Source organism: Syngnathus floridae, chromosome 2 (assembly GCF_059516105.1).
Source record: "Syngnathus floridae isolate MCC-2025c chromosome 2, RoL_Sflo_1.0, whole genome shotgun sequence".
Lineage (NCBI taxonomy): Eukaryota > Metazoa > Chordata > Actinopteri > Syngnathiformes > Syngnathidae > Syngnathus > Syngnathus floridae.
The window spans coordinates 2,236,642-2,251,033 of record NC_142414.1 but is presented as its reverse complement, the minus strand read 5'-3'; the positions used below and the strand labels follow the sequence as shown (position 1 = coordinate 2,251,033).

Below are 14,392 nucleotides of genomic sequence, written 5' to 3'. Positions count from 1 at the left end.
CTCGCCGTAGATTGCCTACTCCGTGGTTCACTGATGAAACACGTACGCTTAAGCGATTATGTAGAAAGCATGAGTGCAGATGGCGTTTAACCAAACTTGAGGTTTTCCATCAGGCATGGCATGACAGCCTCCTGAAATATAAAGATGCGCTTATCTTAGCAAAACCTCGTTTTTTCCATCCATCCATCCATCCATCCATCCATCCATCCATCCATCCATCCATCCATCCATCCATCCATCCATCCATCCATCCATCTTCTTCCGCTTATCCGGGGTCGGGTCGCGGGGGCAGCATCTTCAGGAGGGACTCCCAGACTTCCCTCTCCCCAGCCACTTCATCCAGCTCATCCCGGGGGATCCCAAGGCGTTCCCAGGCGTTTTCGCAAGTCATTAATCTCAATAAAACCAATCCTAAATACCGTAATTTACGGACTATAAGCCGCGACTTTTTCCAAAAATTTTGGACTCTGCGGCTTATATAAGATTTTTTTCGTGATTTTTGTGATGACTTGATCACTTTTACTCTTAACACTATTATATACAGTAAAAGCTACAAAACAAACTGACAAATAACTCGTTTTCAAATCAGACCAGTAAAATCTGGTCAAATATTAAAAAAAAAGATATTAAAAGTGAAGACAATTTGCAATTCTAGTAATGACACACAAATTTGATCCACAATTTGTCTTTGTGGGCCACATAGAATGATGTGGCGGGCCGTATCTGGCCCCCGGGCCTTGAGTTTGACACCTGTGCTCTAAACCCTTTCTCTTACTCTGCCATGTGACTCAGAGATTACACAAAGCAGTGGCGCTGTTTGGACCATCTGCATTGTATTAAAACCCAATCAATCAGCATTTAAATTCAATTCTTCTGACATTTTGCTCACCAAAAACAAGTGGTAATGAATGTGAACTTTTAATGCATTTTATTCAGAAGGTTACTTTGAACCTTAAACGGCGGCGCGGCGTACTTATGGATTTTACGGCCTCCGGCCTCCAGGGGACGCTCTAGCAGGAAGCAAGAGCGAGACAGGCGAAGAAGAAATAATGCGCCGAAGAAGACGCGCTAGTTTGTGTTTACATTTTGCGCATCACGCAGAACGCGATCAAGACGGACATTACTGAAAGGAAGCCTTTATACACAAACCGTCATCATGGGGGACAAAAGAAATGCATATGATGCCACTTTTAAGCCAAAGGCAGTCGATGTAGATGACATTATGTTGTGTCTACTCTGGAGCGTACTTATGGATTTTAACGGCCTCCGGTCTCCAGGGGGCGCTCTACAGGAAGCAAGAGCGAGACAGACGAAGAAGAGATAATGCGCCGAAGAAGACGTTCTAGTTTGGGTTTTGATCGTCTCGCGCATCACGTACACGCCCGCACTCACACAAAGAGACAGAACGAGATCAAGACGACGGACATTACTGAAAGGAAGCTTTTATACACAAACCGTCATTATGGGGGACAAAAGAAATGCATATGATGCCGCTTTTAAGCTATACGTGTCGCTCGCTAGTTTAATGTAATTTAGCGCTTCGTGCATGAATAAGATTAGCATCACACTCGAAGAAATGCGTAAAAGCAACGACGAAAGAGAGACTGAGAAAGTGTGAGGCGAAGGATATCTAACGCTATTCCAATCGGACACTAAGGAGGAAGACTTCGATGGTTTCAGTGCACAGGAGGAAGATGAAGACGATGAAGCTCTTTATTTTACTTTTACTAGTATGTTTTTTTAATCAGCCCTGTTAGTGCTGTGCTACCGTGTTGCTGCTGTGTTACCGCCGCGTCTCAGTGACTTTGCTGTGTTACTTCCGTGTTGCTGCGGTATTACTGCCGCGTCACAGGCAGTGTTTGGAAAGAAATGTTAAGGTATGTTATTAAAGCTTTAGAAAAACTTACTGTGTCCAGTCTTTCTTTGCTAATAACTCGCGTGCACACTTCCGCGTTGCTGCGCTACTACTGCTGAGTCACAGGCAATGTTTAGAAAGACATGTTCAAGTATGTTATTAAAACGTTAAAAAGGCTTTCTATGTACTGTCTTTCTTTGTAAAAAAACTCGTGTGCACGTGCGGCTTACAGCCCGGTGCGGCTTATGTAAGAAAAAAACTGAAATATCCCGCTCGAAAGATAGAATCCATTAGGGATGAGATCAAGATGACCATTCCAATCGCTGAGTCGAAACCGCCGATTACCGGCGCTGACGATCATGCAATAACCCTCTCAAATTTTAAAAGCGTGTCCCTTGAAAGGCTTACACAATTGGTTAGTGCGGCTAAACAAAAAACATGTTTACTCGACCCGCTTTCAGCCAAACTATTTAAAAAATTATTTCAAATTTTAGGACCGTTCGTCTTAAATAGAATTAATTGTCTGTCTCCCCTGGGATAGTGCCAACAGCCTTTAAAACCGCTATCATTAACCCGTTACTTAAGCGACCAAATCTTAACCCGGACTGTCTCAGTAATTATAGGCCAGTTTCAAACCTCCCATTTATAGCAAAACTTCTTGAAAAAGTAGTAGCACAGCAGTTTATTGATTACATGGTCACCAATAATCTTTTCAGTCTGGTTTTATAGCTAATCATTCCACTGAGATACCACTTACTAAAGTGATTAATGATCTCCTCATAGCTATGGATTCAAACACTTCATCGGTATTGTTACTACTCCTAGTGCTGCCTTCAACACTATAGACTTCGATATTTTATTAGAGCGTCTTAAAAGTTGTGTTGGTATTTCAGGGTCAGCACTAGGCTGGTTCTATTCCTATCTGTCAGACAGGACGCACCGAGTGGTCCGTGGCAGTACGTCCTCTGAGCTCTATAATGTTACGTGTGGTGTCCCACAGGGATCGGTACTCGGACCAATTCTATTTAATATTTATATGATTCCGCTTGGGGACATAATACGTAAATATAATATTAGTTTTCAATGTTACGCGGATGACACCCAATTACTATATATGCCGTTATCGATGACAGATCCGCAAGACTGTTGTAATCTTGAGGCGTGCCTTGCGGAGATCAAGCAATGGATGTCTCTCAACTTCCTTCGTCTTAACCCAGATAAAACTGAGATGTTGATAATTGGTCCAACTCGTTATCAACACTTATTTAAGGAAACCACGATAACTATAGATAACCGTACTATCACTCAGAGCGATACTGTAACTAATCTCGGGGTAATATTTGACCAAACGCACATTAAGAGTATAACCAGAATTACGTTTTTTCACCTTCGTAATATTGCTAAGATTCGTCCGATCCTCTCGACTGGTGATGCGGAAACTATTATACATGCGTTCATCATATCGCGCCTGGACTACTGTAATGCATTATTCTCTGGTTTTCCTAAGTCCAGCATCAAAAGTTAGTACAAAAAATTAGTACAAAATGCTGCTGCAAGGCTGCTCTCACGGACAAGAGAATTTGATCACATTACCCCAATATTAGCCAACTTACATTGGCTCCCGGTCCATTTAAGATGTGACTTCAAGGTTCTTCTATTAACCTATAAATCATTGCATGGCTTAGCGCCTTCATATCTCGTCGACCTAGTTGTTTCTTATGTTCTGTCTCATAACCTTCGTTTGCAAAACGGTAATCTTTATAGTGACACAGATGGCCAAGAAAATGTCTGCAGGGTCTAGAGCATTTTCTATTCGGGCTCCAGAGCTTTGGAATGCCCTACCAATGGATATTAGAACTACTACCTCACTAGAAACACGTTTAAAGACACATTTCTATGATATGGCGTTTAATTAACCTGTCGTGGCCGATTCGACTGGAATTTGTTTTGGCTCCCTCTCCCCATCGCCCCTCCCCCCCACCCCTCCCAAGCTGTCTGCGTGTCATTTCCTGTTGGATTGTTCTTCTTTCTCTTGTTTCTCTGGTCTGTTCTCGTCTTATTTCTCGTTTTGCCTTTCTTGTGTTTGTCTGTCAGTTCTGTTCAGTTATCCTCGTCTCCAGTCTAGCCTCTAGTCCGTTTCCTCAATAAACCCTGGTCCAAGCTGCATTTGGTCACCCAGCTCCATTCAATCCATGACACTTACTTCCAGAAAAATCTGTCTGAATTTTCATATTTTTCAACCTTTTGTGAAGAACAAGAGGAGCCTAGTACCGCAGTATTATCTGGATTTTTATATTTTCATAAATCGCTCTTACAGAGGGACATTGTGTGTACATTATTTATTGCACTATAATATTAATAGATTTGCAATAATAGTGATTGTGTATGAAATTATTATTTTTTCAACAAAGGCAGCACACTCCAAACATTTTAGTACCAGGTGTGTCTGACTTCATAAGACCACGTCGGGTTGTTGTGATGCGTCTAGTGTGTTGGTGGAGTGCCCAGTGCATGTCACTTCTCACTGTCAACCCTCACCGCTGGTTAGCAGTATGCGAACGGGAGAGCCGAGTGCGTAAGTCTCTCCCTGCCAGTACATAGCCTCTCTAACAGCAAGCCCTATGTACTGCCTCCACGCGGCGACACATGGTAACTAGATACAACACGGACCCAGGCAAAACTACAAGGGACTCGGAGGAGGTCTGGCCCCTTGACGTGCGGCACGCAGGCCCACCGGTGTGTGGACACGCCCTGGTGCCCACGAACCAGCCCCCAACTATGGGTTGAATAGTACCACTACCCAGTGGGCTCCTCGGGAGAGGAATGGGCTAAGGGAGTCAACCCCTACAGAAAATCAATTTCCCCTTGGGTTGGTGTCAGGAAGGGCATCCGACTGTAAAATCTTTTTGCTCCAAAAATATTTTCAGTATGGCTAGACAAACACAGAAGAGGCGGGGTACAGCCTTAAGTACCCCGTGGGCATTTTCAACAGCCTACGACAAAAAGAATAATGGAAAAGGAGGCCAAACCGCAGGTGGATATGACTGCTCTCAGCCCGATGGACTGCGGGGAGGCCTGAACCGGAATAGAGAGGGGCAGGAGGCACGTGTTAGGGTGGCTACATGGAACATCGGCAGCGTGTCGCACCGATCCGGGGAGGTGGTTGAGGCTCTACACAGGAGAAGGGTGGATGTCTGCTGTGTCCAGGAGTCGAGATGGAAGGGTGGAAGTGCAAAGATGCTGGGTGCAATCGGCAGAAGGTACAAGTTCTTCTGGCAAGGCTGCAATGAAGGGACTAGTGGTGTTGGAGTACTTATTGCTGAAAAGTGGATAGATCAAGTGCTAAGCATTAGCAGGGTAAATGAGCGGATCATCTTTGTGAAGTTGATCGTTGGGAAGCGCCTGACAAACGTAATTTCAATCTATGCCCCTCAAGTTGGCAGAAGTCAGGACGAGAAGGATGCGTTCTGGGACAAGGCCATCATGGTGCTGTCAGGGATCCCCCAGAATGAGGTCATAATTCTAGAAGGTGATCTGAATGGACACGTGGGGAGGGAGTCAGATGGCTTTGAGGGGGTACATGGGGGACAGGGGTACGGCATGCGGAACGCAGAAGGAGAGAGGATCATAGAGTTTGGCGACGCACTGGAGCTGGTGCTGTGCAACACGCTTTTCAAGAAGGACGAAGCCAAATTAGTAACATACAGTTCGGGTGGCTACAAGAGCACACTAGATTACACATGGTCAGAAAGGAGGACCGCATCCTGGTCAGGGATGCCAAGGCAATCCCCGGAGAAGAGTCTGTGTCTCAGCATCGCCTAGTCATCGGAGACCTAACTCTGCGAATCAAGAAGGTGGGGGCTAAGAAGCATCCTCCCAAGTTGAAGGTGTGGAAGCTACATAGCGCAGGGAGTAATAACGAGTTTAGGGAGAAGATTGAGCATATAGCAGAAGAAATGGAGGAGATGATGGAGTCGGGTGGTGTGGATGGCAAGTGGCAGGCAATGAAGAAGGCTCTGCTTGAAGCTACAGAGGAGGTGTGCGGATGGTCAAAGGGTAAAGCAAGACAAAGAGAGACATGGTGGTGGAATGACAGCGTCAAAAGAGCGGTGAATGAGAAGAGGAGGTGCCATAAAGTATGGAAGAAATCTAAAAGGGAGGCAGACCGAGCGCGGAATGTAGAGGCAAGGAGGGCGTCACGGACAGCAGTGTGGGAGGCCCAAGAGACCAAGAGGAAAGAATTTGCAAGTGAATTGGAGAGTGAGAGAGGACGAAAGAGCTTCTTCAAGATAGCAAAGCAAATGGTTAAGGAGAGGCGTGATGTGACCGGTGCAAACTGTGTAAAGGATGAGGATGGCAACATCGTGACAGACAACAGAGGAGTGAAGGAAGTATGGCGAAGGTACATGGAGAAGCTGCTGAATGTGGAGAATGACTGGGATGGAGAGGTGGGATGCAACGAAGTGGAGGGTGAATGTGGCCTGATCACGCGAACAGAAGTGGGGAAAGCCATGAAGGCCATGAAGGATGGAAAGGCAGCTGGACCATCTGAAGTGGTGGCAGAGATGCTAAAGGCAGCGGGAGACGTCTGTGTGCAGTGTCTGACTGACCTGTGTAACAGTGTCATCGCTGAGGGGCACATTCCGGAGGACTGGACAAGAACGTCCTGGTGCCGCTATTCAAAGGGAAAGGGGACCCATTTGCATGCGGGTCATACAGGGCCATAAAGCTGCTGGAGCATGGAATGAAGTTGTTAGAGAGGGTGTTGGAAATGAGGGTGAGGTCACGGGTAGAGGTGGACAAGATGCAGTATGGCTTCATGCCTGGTACAACAGACGCAATTTTTGTCATCCGACAGATGCAGGAGAAACACCAGGAGAAGAGGAAGAGGTTGTACTTCGCTTTTGTTGACCTGGAAAAAGCATTCGACAGGGTGCCAAGGGAGGTGGTGAGATGGGCCCTAAGGAAGTCGGGCGTGGAAGAGGGACTGGTTAAGGCTGTGAATACTCTCTACTGCAGAGCATGCACAGCTGTTAGAACAGGAGTTGGCGACAGTAATGGGTTTGAAGTAAGGGTAGGAGTGCACCAGGGATCGGTGCTCAGCCCATTATTGTTTGCTATCGTGATGGATGTGGTATCGAGGTTAGTGAGGGGTGGACTACCATGGGAGCTGCTCTACGCGGATGACCTGGTATTGATGGCTCAGAGTCGAGAAGACCTAGCTAGGAAGCTAGCAGCCTGGAAGACCTGCCTGGAAGTGAAAGGAATGAAGGCGAATGCGGCAAAATCAACGGTCATGGTCGGTGGTGCTGGCCTGGGAGTGGTACCACAGTCAGGAGCATGGCCATGTGGAGTTAGCGGGAAGGGGGTGCAAGCTAACTCTATCCAGTGCAAGGGTTGTCAGAGATGGGTACACCGGAGATGCAGCGGAGTAAAGTGCAAGTGACACCTTCAAATGCAAGCGGTGCAGGGGAGAAGTCGCCCAAGCAGACCCAGCTGAGCAAGAGGGGCTCATCGTAGATGGGGAGATGTACGAGGTGTTGGACAGCTTCTGCTACCTTGGAGACATGCTTAACGCAGATGGGGGGGGGGGGGGGGGGGGTGGACCTAGCAGTGACCACAAGGGTGAGAAGCGGGTGGAAGAAATTCAGGGAACTCATGCCCTTCTTAACATCTAAGGCCCCATCCCTGAAGATGAGAGGCCAAGTGTACTCAGCCTGCGTCAGAAGTAGTATGACGTACAGAAGTGAGGCATGGGCCCTGAAAACAGAACACAAAGAAAAACTAAACAGAGCAGAAATGAGGATGATCAGATGGATGTGTGGTGTGTCAATGAGGGAGAAAAAAAACAGTGCAGAGCTGACAAAGAAGATGGGAGTGGAGGCCATAGTGGATGTGGTGAGGAGAGGCAGACTGCGATGGTACGGACATGTAGTGAGGAAGGACGAGAACGACTGGGTGAAGAAAGTTATGTCGTATAACGTAGAGGGAACAAGACCCAGTGGCCGACCTAAAAAGTCCTGGCAGACGACCGTGTCAGCCGACATGAAGGCACTTGGCATCGAAATGGCCATGGAGATGGTGGAAGAAAGCCATATCAAGAACCCAGTCCAACCCAGCGGCGCCTGGAAAACGGACTTTAAACCAATGATGATGATGAGGAGGAGGAGACCAGGGGTGTCCAAACTCGATCCAAGAAGGCCACTGTGCTGCCTGTTTTCTATGTCATTCTGCTGCAACACACCTCACCTGATTCAAACGATCAAGAGTGTTACATCAAGCTTCTTCAAAGCTTGCTGATAATATTATTACAGCCTTTATAAGAAACATATCACAACAAAGAGTGCCATGTGTTCTACTGAGCATTAACATATTAGTTAACAATTTAGTTGACCTTTGGCTGAAGCTAAGACAGGTTAGTTTTACCCTACTGATAATGTGTCGTCGCAATAGCAATTTATCTGAAGCTAAGTGTACTTCCTAGCTTTGCTGCAGGAATGTGTGCAGGCCATAGATGTAAGATGACAAAACTGGCCAAAAAGTCATTTCAGATTTTTGTGGGAGACTCACGATTTTCAACCCTCTCTTCCGCCTGCCCCCCGATCTGTCATTCCTCCTGCTAATCTCTAGATTTTACAGTGAAGTAGACAGTTTATATTGTGGGAAATGTAATGCAACACAGCTCCCTCCTTGCGTTTCCCTCCGTGCGACCTGCTCGTCACTAAGCCTCCCCTCCCCTGCTCATATGTCCAGGAGTGCAAGCAGGTGGGCTCTCCCCAAACCGCTGATATTGGTCTTCCTCAATGACAGTACTCTAAAAATGTCATAGTAGTGAACAGCGGGGGGGGTTGGGGATTCCCCTACTGCCGGGTGTCGAAACGATCAGGGGCACGCAAAAAGAACATTTAAAAACAAACAAGAGGATGAAAAAAAGAACCAGGAGATGGATGTGAGTGTTTGATGTTACATAAAATTTCTGCTGCCCCATGGTTTCCGCACATTACTAGCTAAAACTAAACAGCACACCAGCTTTAATCTGTTTACAAAGACAGATGTTATGTTCCATTATTAGCCATGCTGCAAGATGACAAGTTCTCCTCTCAGTAGAATAATGTATGTGTTGTAAATTGCTAAAATTGATACCAAACAAAATTTTTATGTCAGCTCCAAACTGTGTGTGAATTTCTTTTAAGAATTTTTCTGTGGCCTGTTACAAGCACAGGGCCTCGGACCAGTGGTTGCAGACCGCTGTCGTAGGGGCTGAAATGGGATGAAAAAAAAATCCCTATTTTTTACAGCCCAAAGTTGGCAAGCATGTAAAGCAAGAAACCGGTTTGACAAATCACCCCTCCACCCCTGTCAGAAAGAAATCACACACAAAAAAATCTCCCTATTTTTCACGCTGATAAGAAAAAATCTCATCTCTCACAGCCCAAATTTGGAAAGTATGCATGTGGCAATAATACATATTGCTTACAAATAAAGCATTTAGGAACCCTAGACAACAATAACGTATCTATACATTCAGACACGGCTAAAGTCAGATCACACTCAGAACACAGCAGCACACCAAACGAGCTTGCAACATTGAATCACTGTCTGTTGCTTATCGGAAACCATGTAATGTCTCGCTAATTACTGAGCCATAGCAAACATAATACTATTGTATGTACATTACATATAGTAATAAAGAAAACAGGGCGGTACAGTGTTGCACTGGTTAGCATGTCCGCCACAATTCAGAGGTGCATGTTTCGATTCCGGCTCCAGCCTTCCTTTGTGGAGTTTGCATATTCTCCTTGTGCCTGCGTGAGTTTCTTACGGGTTCCTCCCAAATTCCCAAAATATGCATAGTAGGCCGATTGACCACTCAAAATTGTCCGAAGGTGTGATTGTGAGCGTGAAGGGTTGTCTATGTCTACGTGTGACCTGCCATTGGGGATCAATAAAGTATCCATCCATCCATCCATCCATCCATCCATCCATCCATCCATCCATCCATCCATCCATCCATCCATCCATCCATCAAACAGGGGAGAGAGAACAGACATGCTTTTTTGCCTTACAAACCAGACAAATTAATTTCTCAATGGTCATTAAATTAGTACAATATGAATTTGACTTTGGTAAATTATATATAGTGTAGGCATGTGTGTGTTCCGCCACTGCAGTTAAAGCATTACTTTTCTATTAGACAGCGCAATGACTTGAGTACAAAACAACCAACATTTGACATTTTCAGCAAATAACACAGGAAAGGTTCTAAACTAAAAATATGCATGCAACTATATGCATATAACATACCCACTGTTGGAACTGCCTCTCCCCTCCTTAACCTCCATCAGTCCTATGTTTCTAAGTGCTTCCCAGTGTTTCTCCGAGTGGCTTGTGTGCGCCATGCGTTTTCTCCGATGACTCCGCCCCATTTTGCCCTCCACCTGCATGTTGGTTAGTTGCAGGTCCACAAAGTGCTGCTGCTCATTTTGATGTCTGTGGTGGGTAGGTTGACGAGCCTGACAAGAAGGACGACACATAAACTCAAAACTACACTGGAAAACACTCTTACAGCCAGACATAGATCAGAAGGAAAAAAAGGCTACACAATAATATGTTTGTCCGTGTCCTGGCACAGTCTCGCCCTCGCCAGTCTATTCTGATTCAGAATATAATCGTCCCTCTGTCCTCATTATTTTAAAAGCAGTTCCGTCACCAGTCCATCACGCTATCCATCGTCAGTCCATGTATAAAAGAAAAAGTCATAGTCCAACAGATCCAATGATTTTCAACACCACTTATCCTGTTCAGGGTCGCAAGGGCTGCTGGAGCCTAACCCAGCTTTACAGCAAGTGAAAAGCAGACTACACCTTACATTGGTCGCCAGCCAACCACAGGGTATATAGAGAGACAAACAGCCAATCATCATTACTGAGCGGGGACTGATCCTCACACAAGTGAGGCGAGTGTACCCCGACACCAGGGGTGGCCAACCAGTCAGAGACTAAGAGCCACATTTTTTACTGTGTTACCGCAAAGAGCCAAATCATACACATGAGCACACATGAACATCACACCCCCCCCCCCCCCCCCACACACACACACCTCTGCTCAGCCAAATTTATTGTGTGACATTATCATGTCACGCTCCAACATGATGACAGAAATGGACTCCTACAGTACTAAGACCAGTCATTTTCAACAATGAACATTGTGTGCACTGTGTCACACACACAAACTCTCAGCTCAACAAAGTCCACAAACAAAAACATAAAAATTTACAATAACGTTTTTTCACTTACTATGCATGTTGCTTAGTGCATTCCGTGCCTTGAACAATCGTCTTCAAATCCGGCTTGTATTCCATTGTTGCTACTCGAGGCAATTCTTTTTGTTGGATGTCTGATACCGTCGTTTTAGTTTGTCGTTTTCAGGAGACAAGACTTCAACACCGTCACTGAGGCATTTTTTAACGAACTCCCCTTCATTGTATGGCTTTTTAGCCCGTGCACTGTTCCAAGTCAGTTGATGCGAAGCAAGTGTGACAGTCTCTGAGTGCTTCGTAATTTTTTGGAAAAACTGTACCTGTTTTTCTGCCTGACTTTTCAAAGTGTCCAACTTCTGCATGCGAAATTCAGTCCCTTTTGGAAAGTCCTTATCGATATTAGCATGAAGTGAGCTGAAGTGGCCCTGAAGATTTGAAGCTTTGAAATGCGCTAATGACGTCGACATATCAGGCCGAATGGCTTGCCATTGTGTTCAACAAAAAAAATATAAACGTTCCTACTCTGTTCAAAACTCTGTTTATGTTCTAGTTCAGGGGGGCAAACGTTTTGACTGATGGGCCGAATTTGGTTCTAAATTTAGACCGGGGGGCCAAACCAGGAGCAGATGGATGTAGTGTTTGTGTGAAGTAATAGAAATGACATGTAAAGGTCATTGCATAAAAGGTTTGTACTTTTAGTAGGTAGTAAAGCATGGATATTCAAAAAAAGCTTTTTGAAAACAAATGCATTTATTAACAGCATTAAAAAAAATATTTCACCCAAAAACTACTCTCAGTGATTCTCATTAAATACGACACTGTTATTATGAATAATCGTTTCCATCACTTCAGCGCCTGCAGGTCAGATTTATGAAATATGTTTATCTAATGAGGCGAAATCACATCAAACGGCAAACATTCTGACCAAATACATCATCTAGAAGAATCAGTGAAAGAATACTTCTAAATAAAGTAATAAAGAAATCAATAGTATTGTTGGTCTCCCTTTTTTGCTAGTGCATCATGGTTTGGAATAAAATGTGTTGTGGTAATTCTTAGGATAGAGCCGAGGTGTCGGTCTGTTAGCCTAGAGCTGTGACGGGCTTTGTTGACGTTCACGTGGCGGAACATCTACTCACACACGTAGGTCGAGCCAAATTGTCCTCTCTCTTTTTTTTTTTTTAAACACTCGACACTCAGTGTCCACCTTTCTTTTCCTCGGGCCACTCATTTTAGTGGAAGGATTCCAGGGGAAGGCTTGAGGGTGGCATTAACGTAAAACTGTATCTGAAAGCTCAGCGCGCGAATGACGAGAATGTGACGTCACGGCCCACACTCGAAATTTGTCACAGATGGAAATCGAGTGCGGAGTGCGCCGGGTCCGCACTACTTAGTACGTACACGCACTTGTGAGTGTGCACCGAGCTTTCTGACACGGCTTCCGGGAGTAAATGCACGGGCGGGCGCGTCCCCATCTATTGGGGAAACATACTAATTGCAGGAAAAATGACCCCCCAAAAAAGTTCAATAATACATTTTATTCAGGTTTGGTGGGCCGGATTAAACGGCACCGTGGGCCAGATGTGGCCCGCGGGCCGTAGTTTGCCTCTCCTCCTTTGTGAGATTTCCGCGCGTTTGACGGAAATACCATATTGAACTCAAGCGAAGCAACACGCCCAAAAAAACACAAATGTTGATATGAACGTAAAAGAGCCGCATGAAACCAGGCAAAGAGCCACATGCGGCTCGCGAGCCACGGGTTGGCCACCCCTGCCCTACACCGTCAGCAACTTTACTCCAATAGTTGACAAATACAATTTGATTAAAATGGTGGAGTGGATATATCAAAAATATTGCTTCAAAATATAGACAAATAGACTGTAAAACAGGACACAAATGACAAAAAAAGCAATACAGTAATCCCTCATTTATCGCGGACAATTGGTTCCAAAAACCACCCGCGATAAGTGAAATCCGCTAAGTACGGTCACCAACAAGAAGTACAGTCAAACCTCAGTTTTCGAACGTCCCGGTTCTCGAACAAATGGGAATTCGAACAAAATATTCGAGATTTTTTTGCTTCGGTTGTCGAAAAAAAATTCGGGGGTCGAACGTTGCAAGATGAGTCGAGAGGACCCGAGAAAATCCAACTGCGCGACCCGGATGCCGACTGACTCCGTTCGTTGTTATTGTATTTTCGTTACTTTGAGAATTGCATGAACTCTAATCATGCCTCCAAAGAAAGCAAGTGGGAGCAGTAAAGCCATCCTAAAACACAAAGACACTCTTCAAGCAATGCGACAGTGAGCGCCCAGCGCGCTGCAGTTGCTCGATCGGACCAAATTAAGCTCCCTTCCCACTGAGGTCGACTAAAATTTTGGAAAGTACATCAGGACTTTAAAAATAATTTCTAAATTACACCGGCCGCTCTTTCACGATAATGCGACCAGCGCGGTGCAGTTGCGCGGTCGGCGGCGCGCTACGGTTGCGCATTCGGCAGTGCGCTGCAGTTGCGCGATTGAACAAAAATTCACAAATGAAAAAATGCTTAAACAAGGCGTTTTTTTTAGTCTTGGAACGGATGAATTTTTTTTTTCCATTATTTGTAATGGGAAAAATAGATTAGGAATTCGAACGATTCACTTCTCGTACCGCCTTCTGGAACGGATTGTGGTCGAAAACCGAGGTTTGACTGTACTGGGCAGGCGAACGAGTTAGCGGAAAGATGCTAATTCGCGATAGTCTTAACACGTGAAAACGGACTTCTAAAGGAATGTAAACTAACAGTTGGAGCAATACTACATTGTCCTGAAGGTTAGACACGTTTCCTCAATTAAGAGGTTTTATTTTGACTTTTAAATGTTCTTTTAATTTAGAAAAAAAATCTGCGATGTAGTGAAGCTGCAATAAATGAAACGCGAAGTACCGAGGGATCACTGTATTATCAATCGATCCAAATATACAGAACCAACAAATCCACTATTTATCAAACGAAATATCATGAAATTCTCTGATCTGGTTGAATTTAAAATAGCACAATTAATGTACAAAAAAAATGGTGCTCTGCCACAATACTCAGAAGCTGTTCGAACTTAGAGAGTAGCTATAACTTAAGCTACAATAATCATAATAATAATAATAATAATAAGACAAAGGAGCTGGTCATCGACTTTGCGAAGTCTGGATCGAAACTCAGCTGGATGGTAAACTGGACTGGTCAGCACACACCAGCCACCTGCACAGGAAAATGCAGAGCAGGATGTACTTCCTGCGGTCGT

The 14,392-nt window shown here is 45.0% G+C and overlaps 1 protein-coding gene across 1 annotated transcript in view; it reads right to left on the bottom strand.

The window, feature by feature from the left end:
- LOC148401273 (uncharacterized) overlaps positions 1 to 14,392 on the bottom strand; it is a 115,034-nt gene that overhangs the window by 31,739 nt on the left and 68,903 nt on the right. Inside the window, exon 2 of the mRNA XM_088368856.1 lies at positions 10,160 to 10,368. Within this exon, the coding sequence (XP_088224982.1) occupies positions 10,160 to 10,368 (209 nt within the window). The remainder of the gene's footprint in view (positions 1 to 10,159; positions 10,369 to 14,392) is intronic.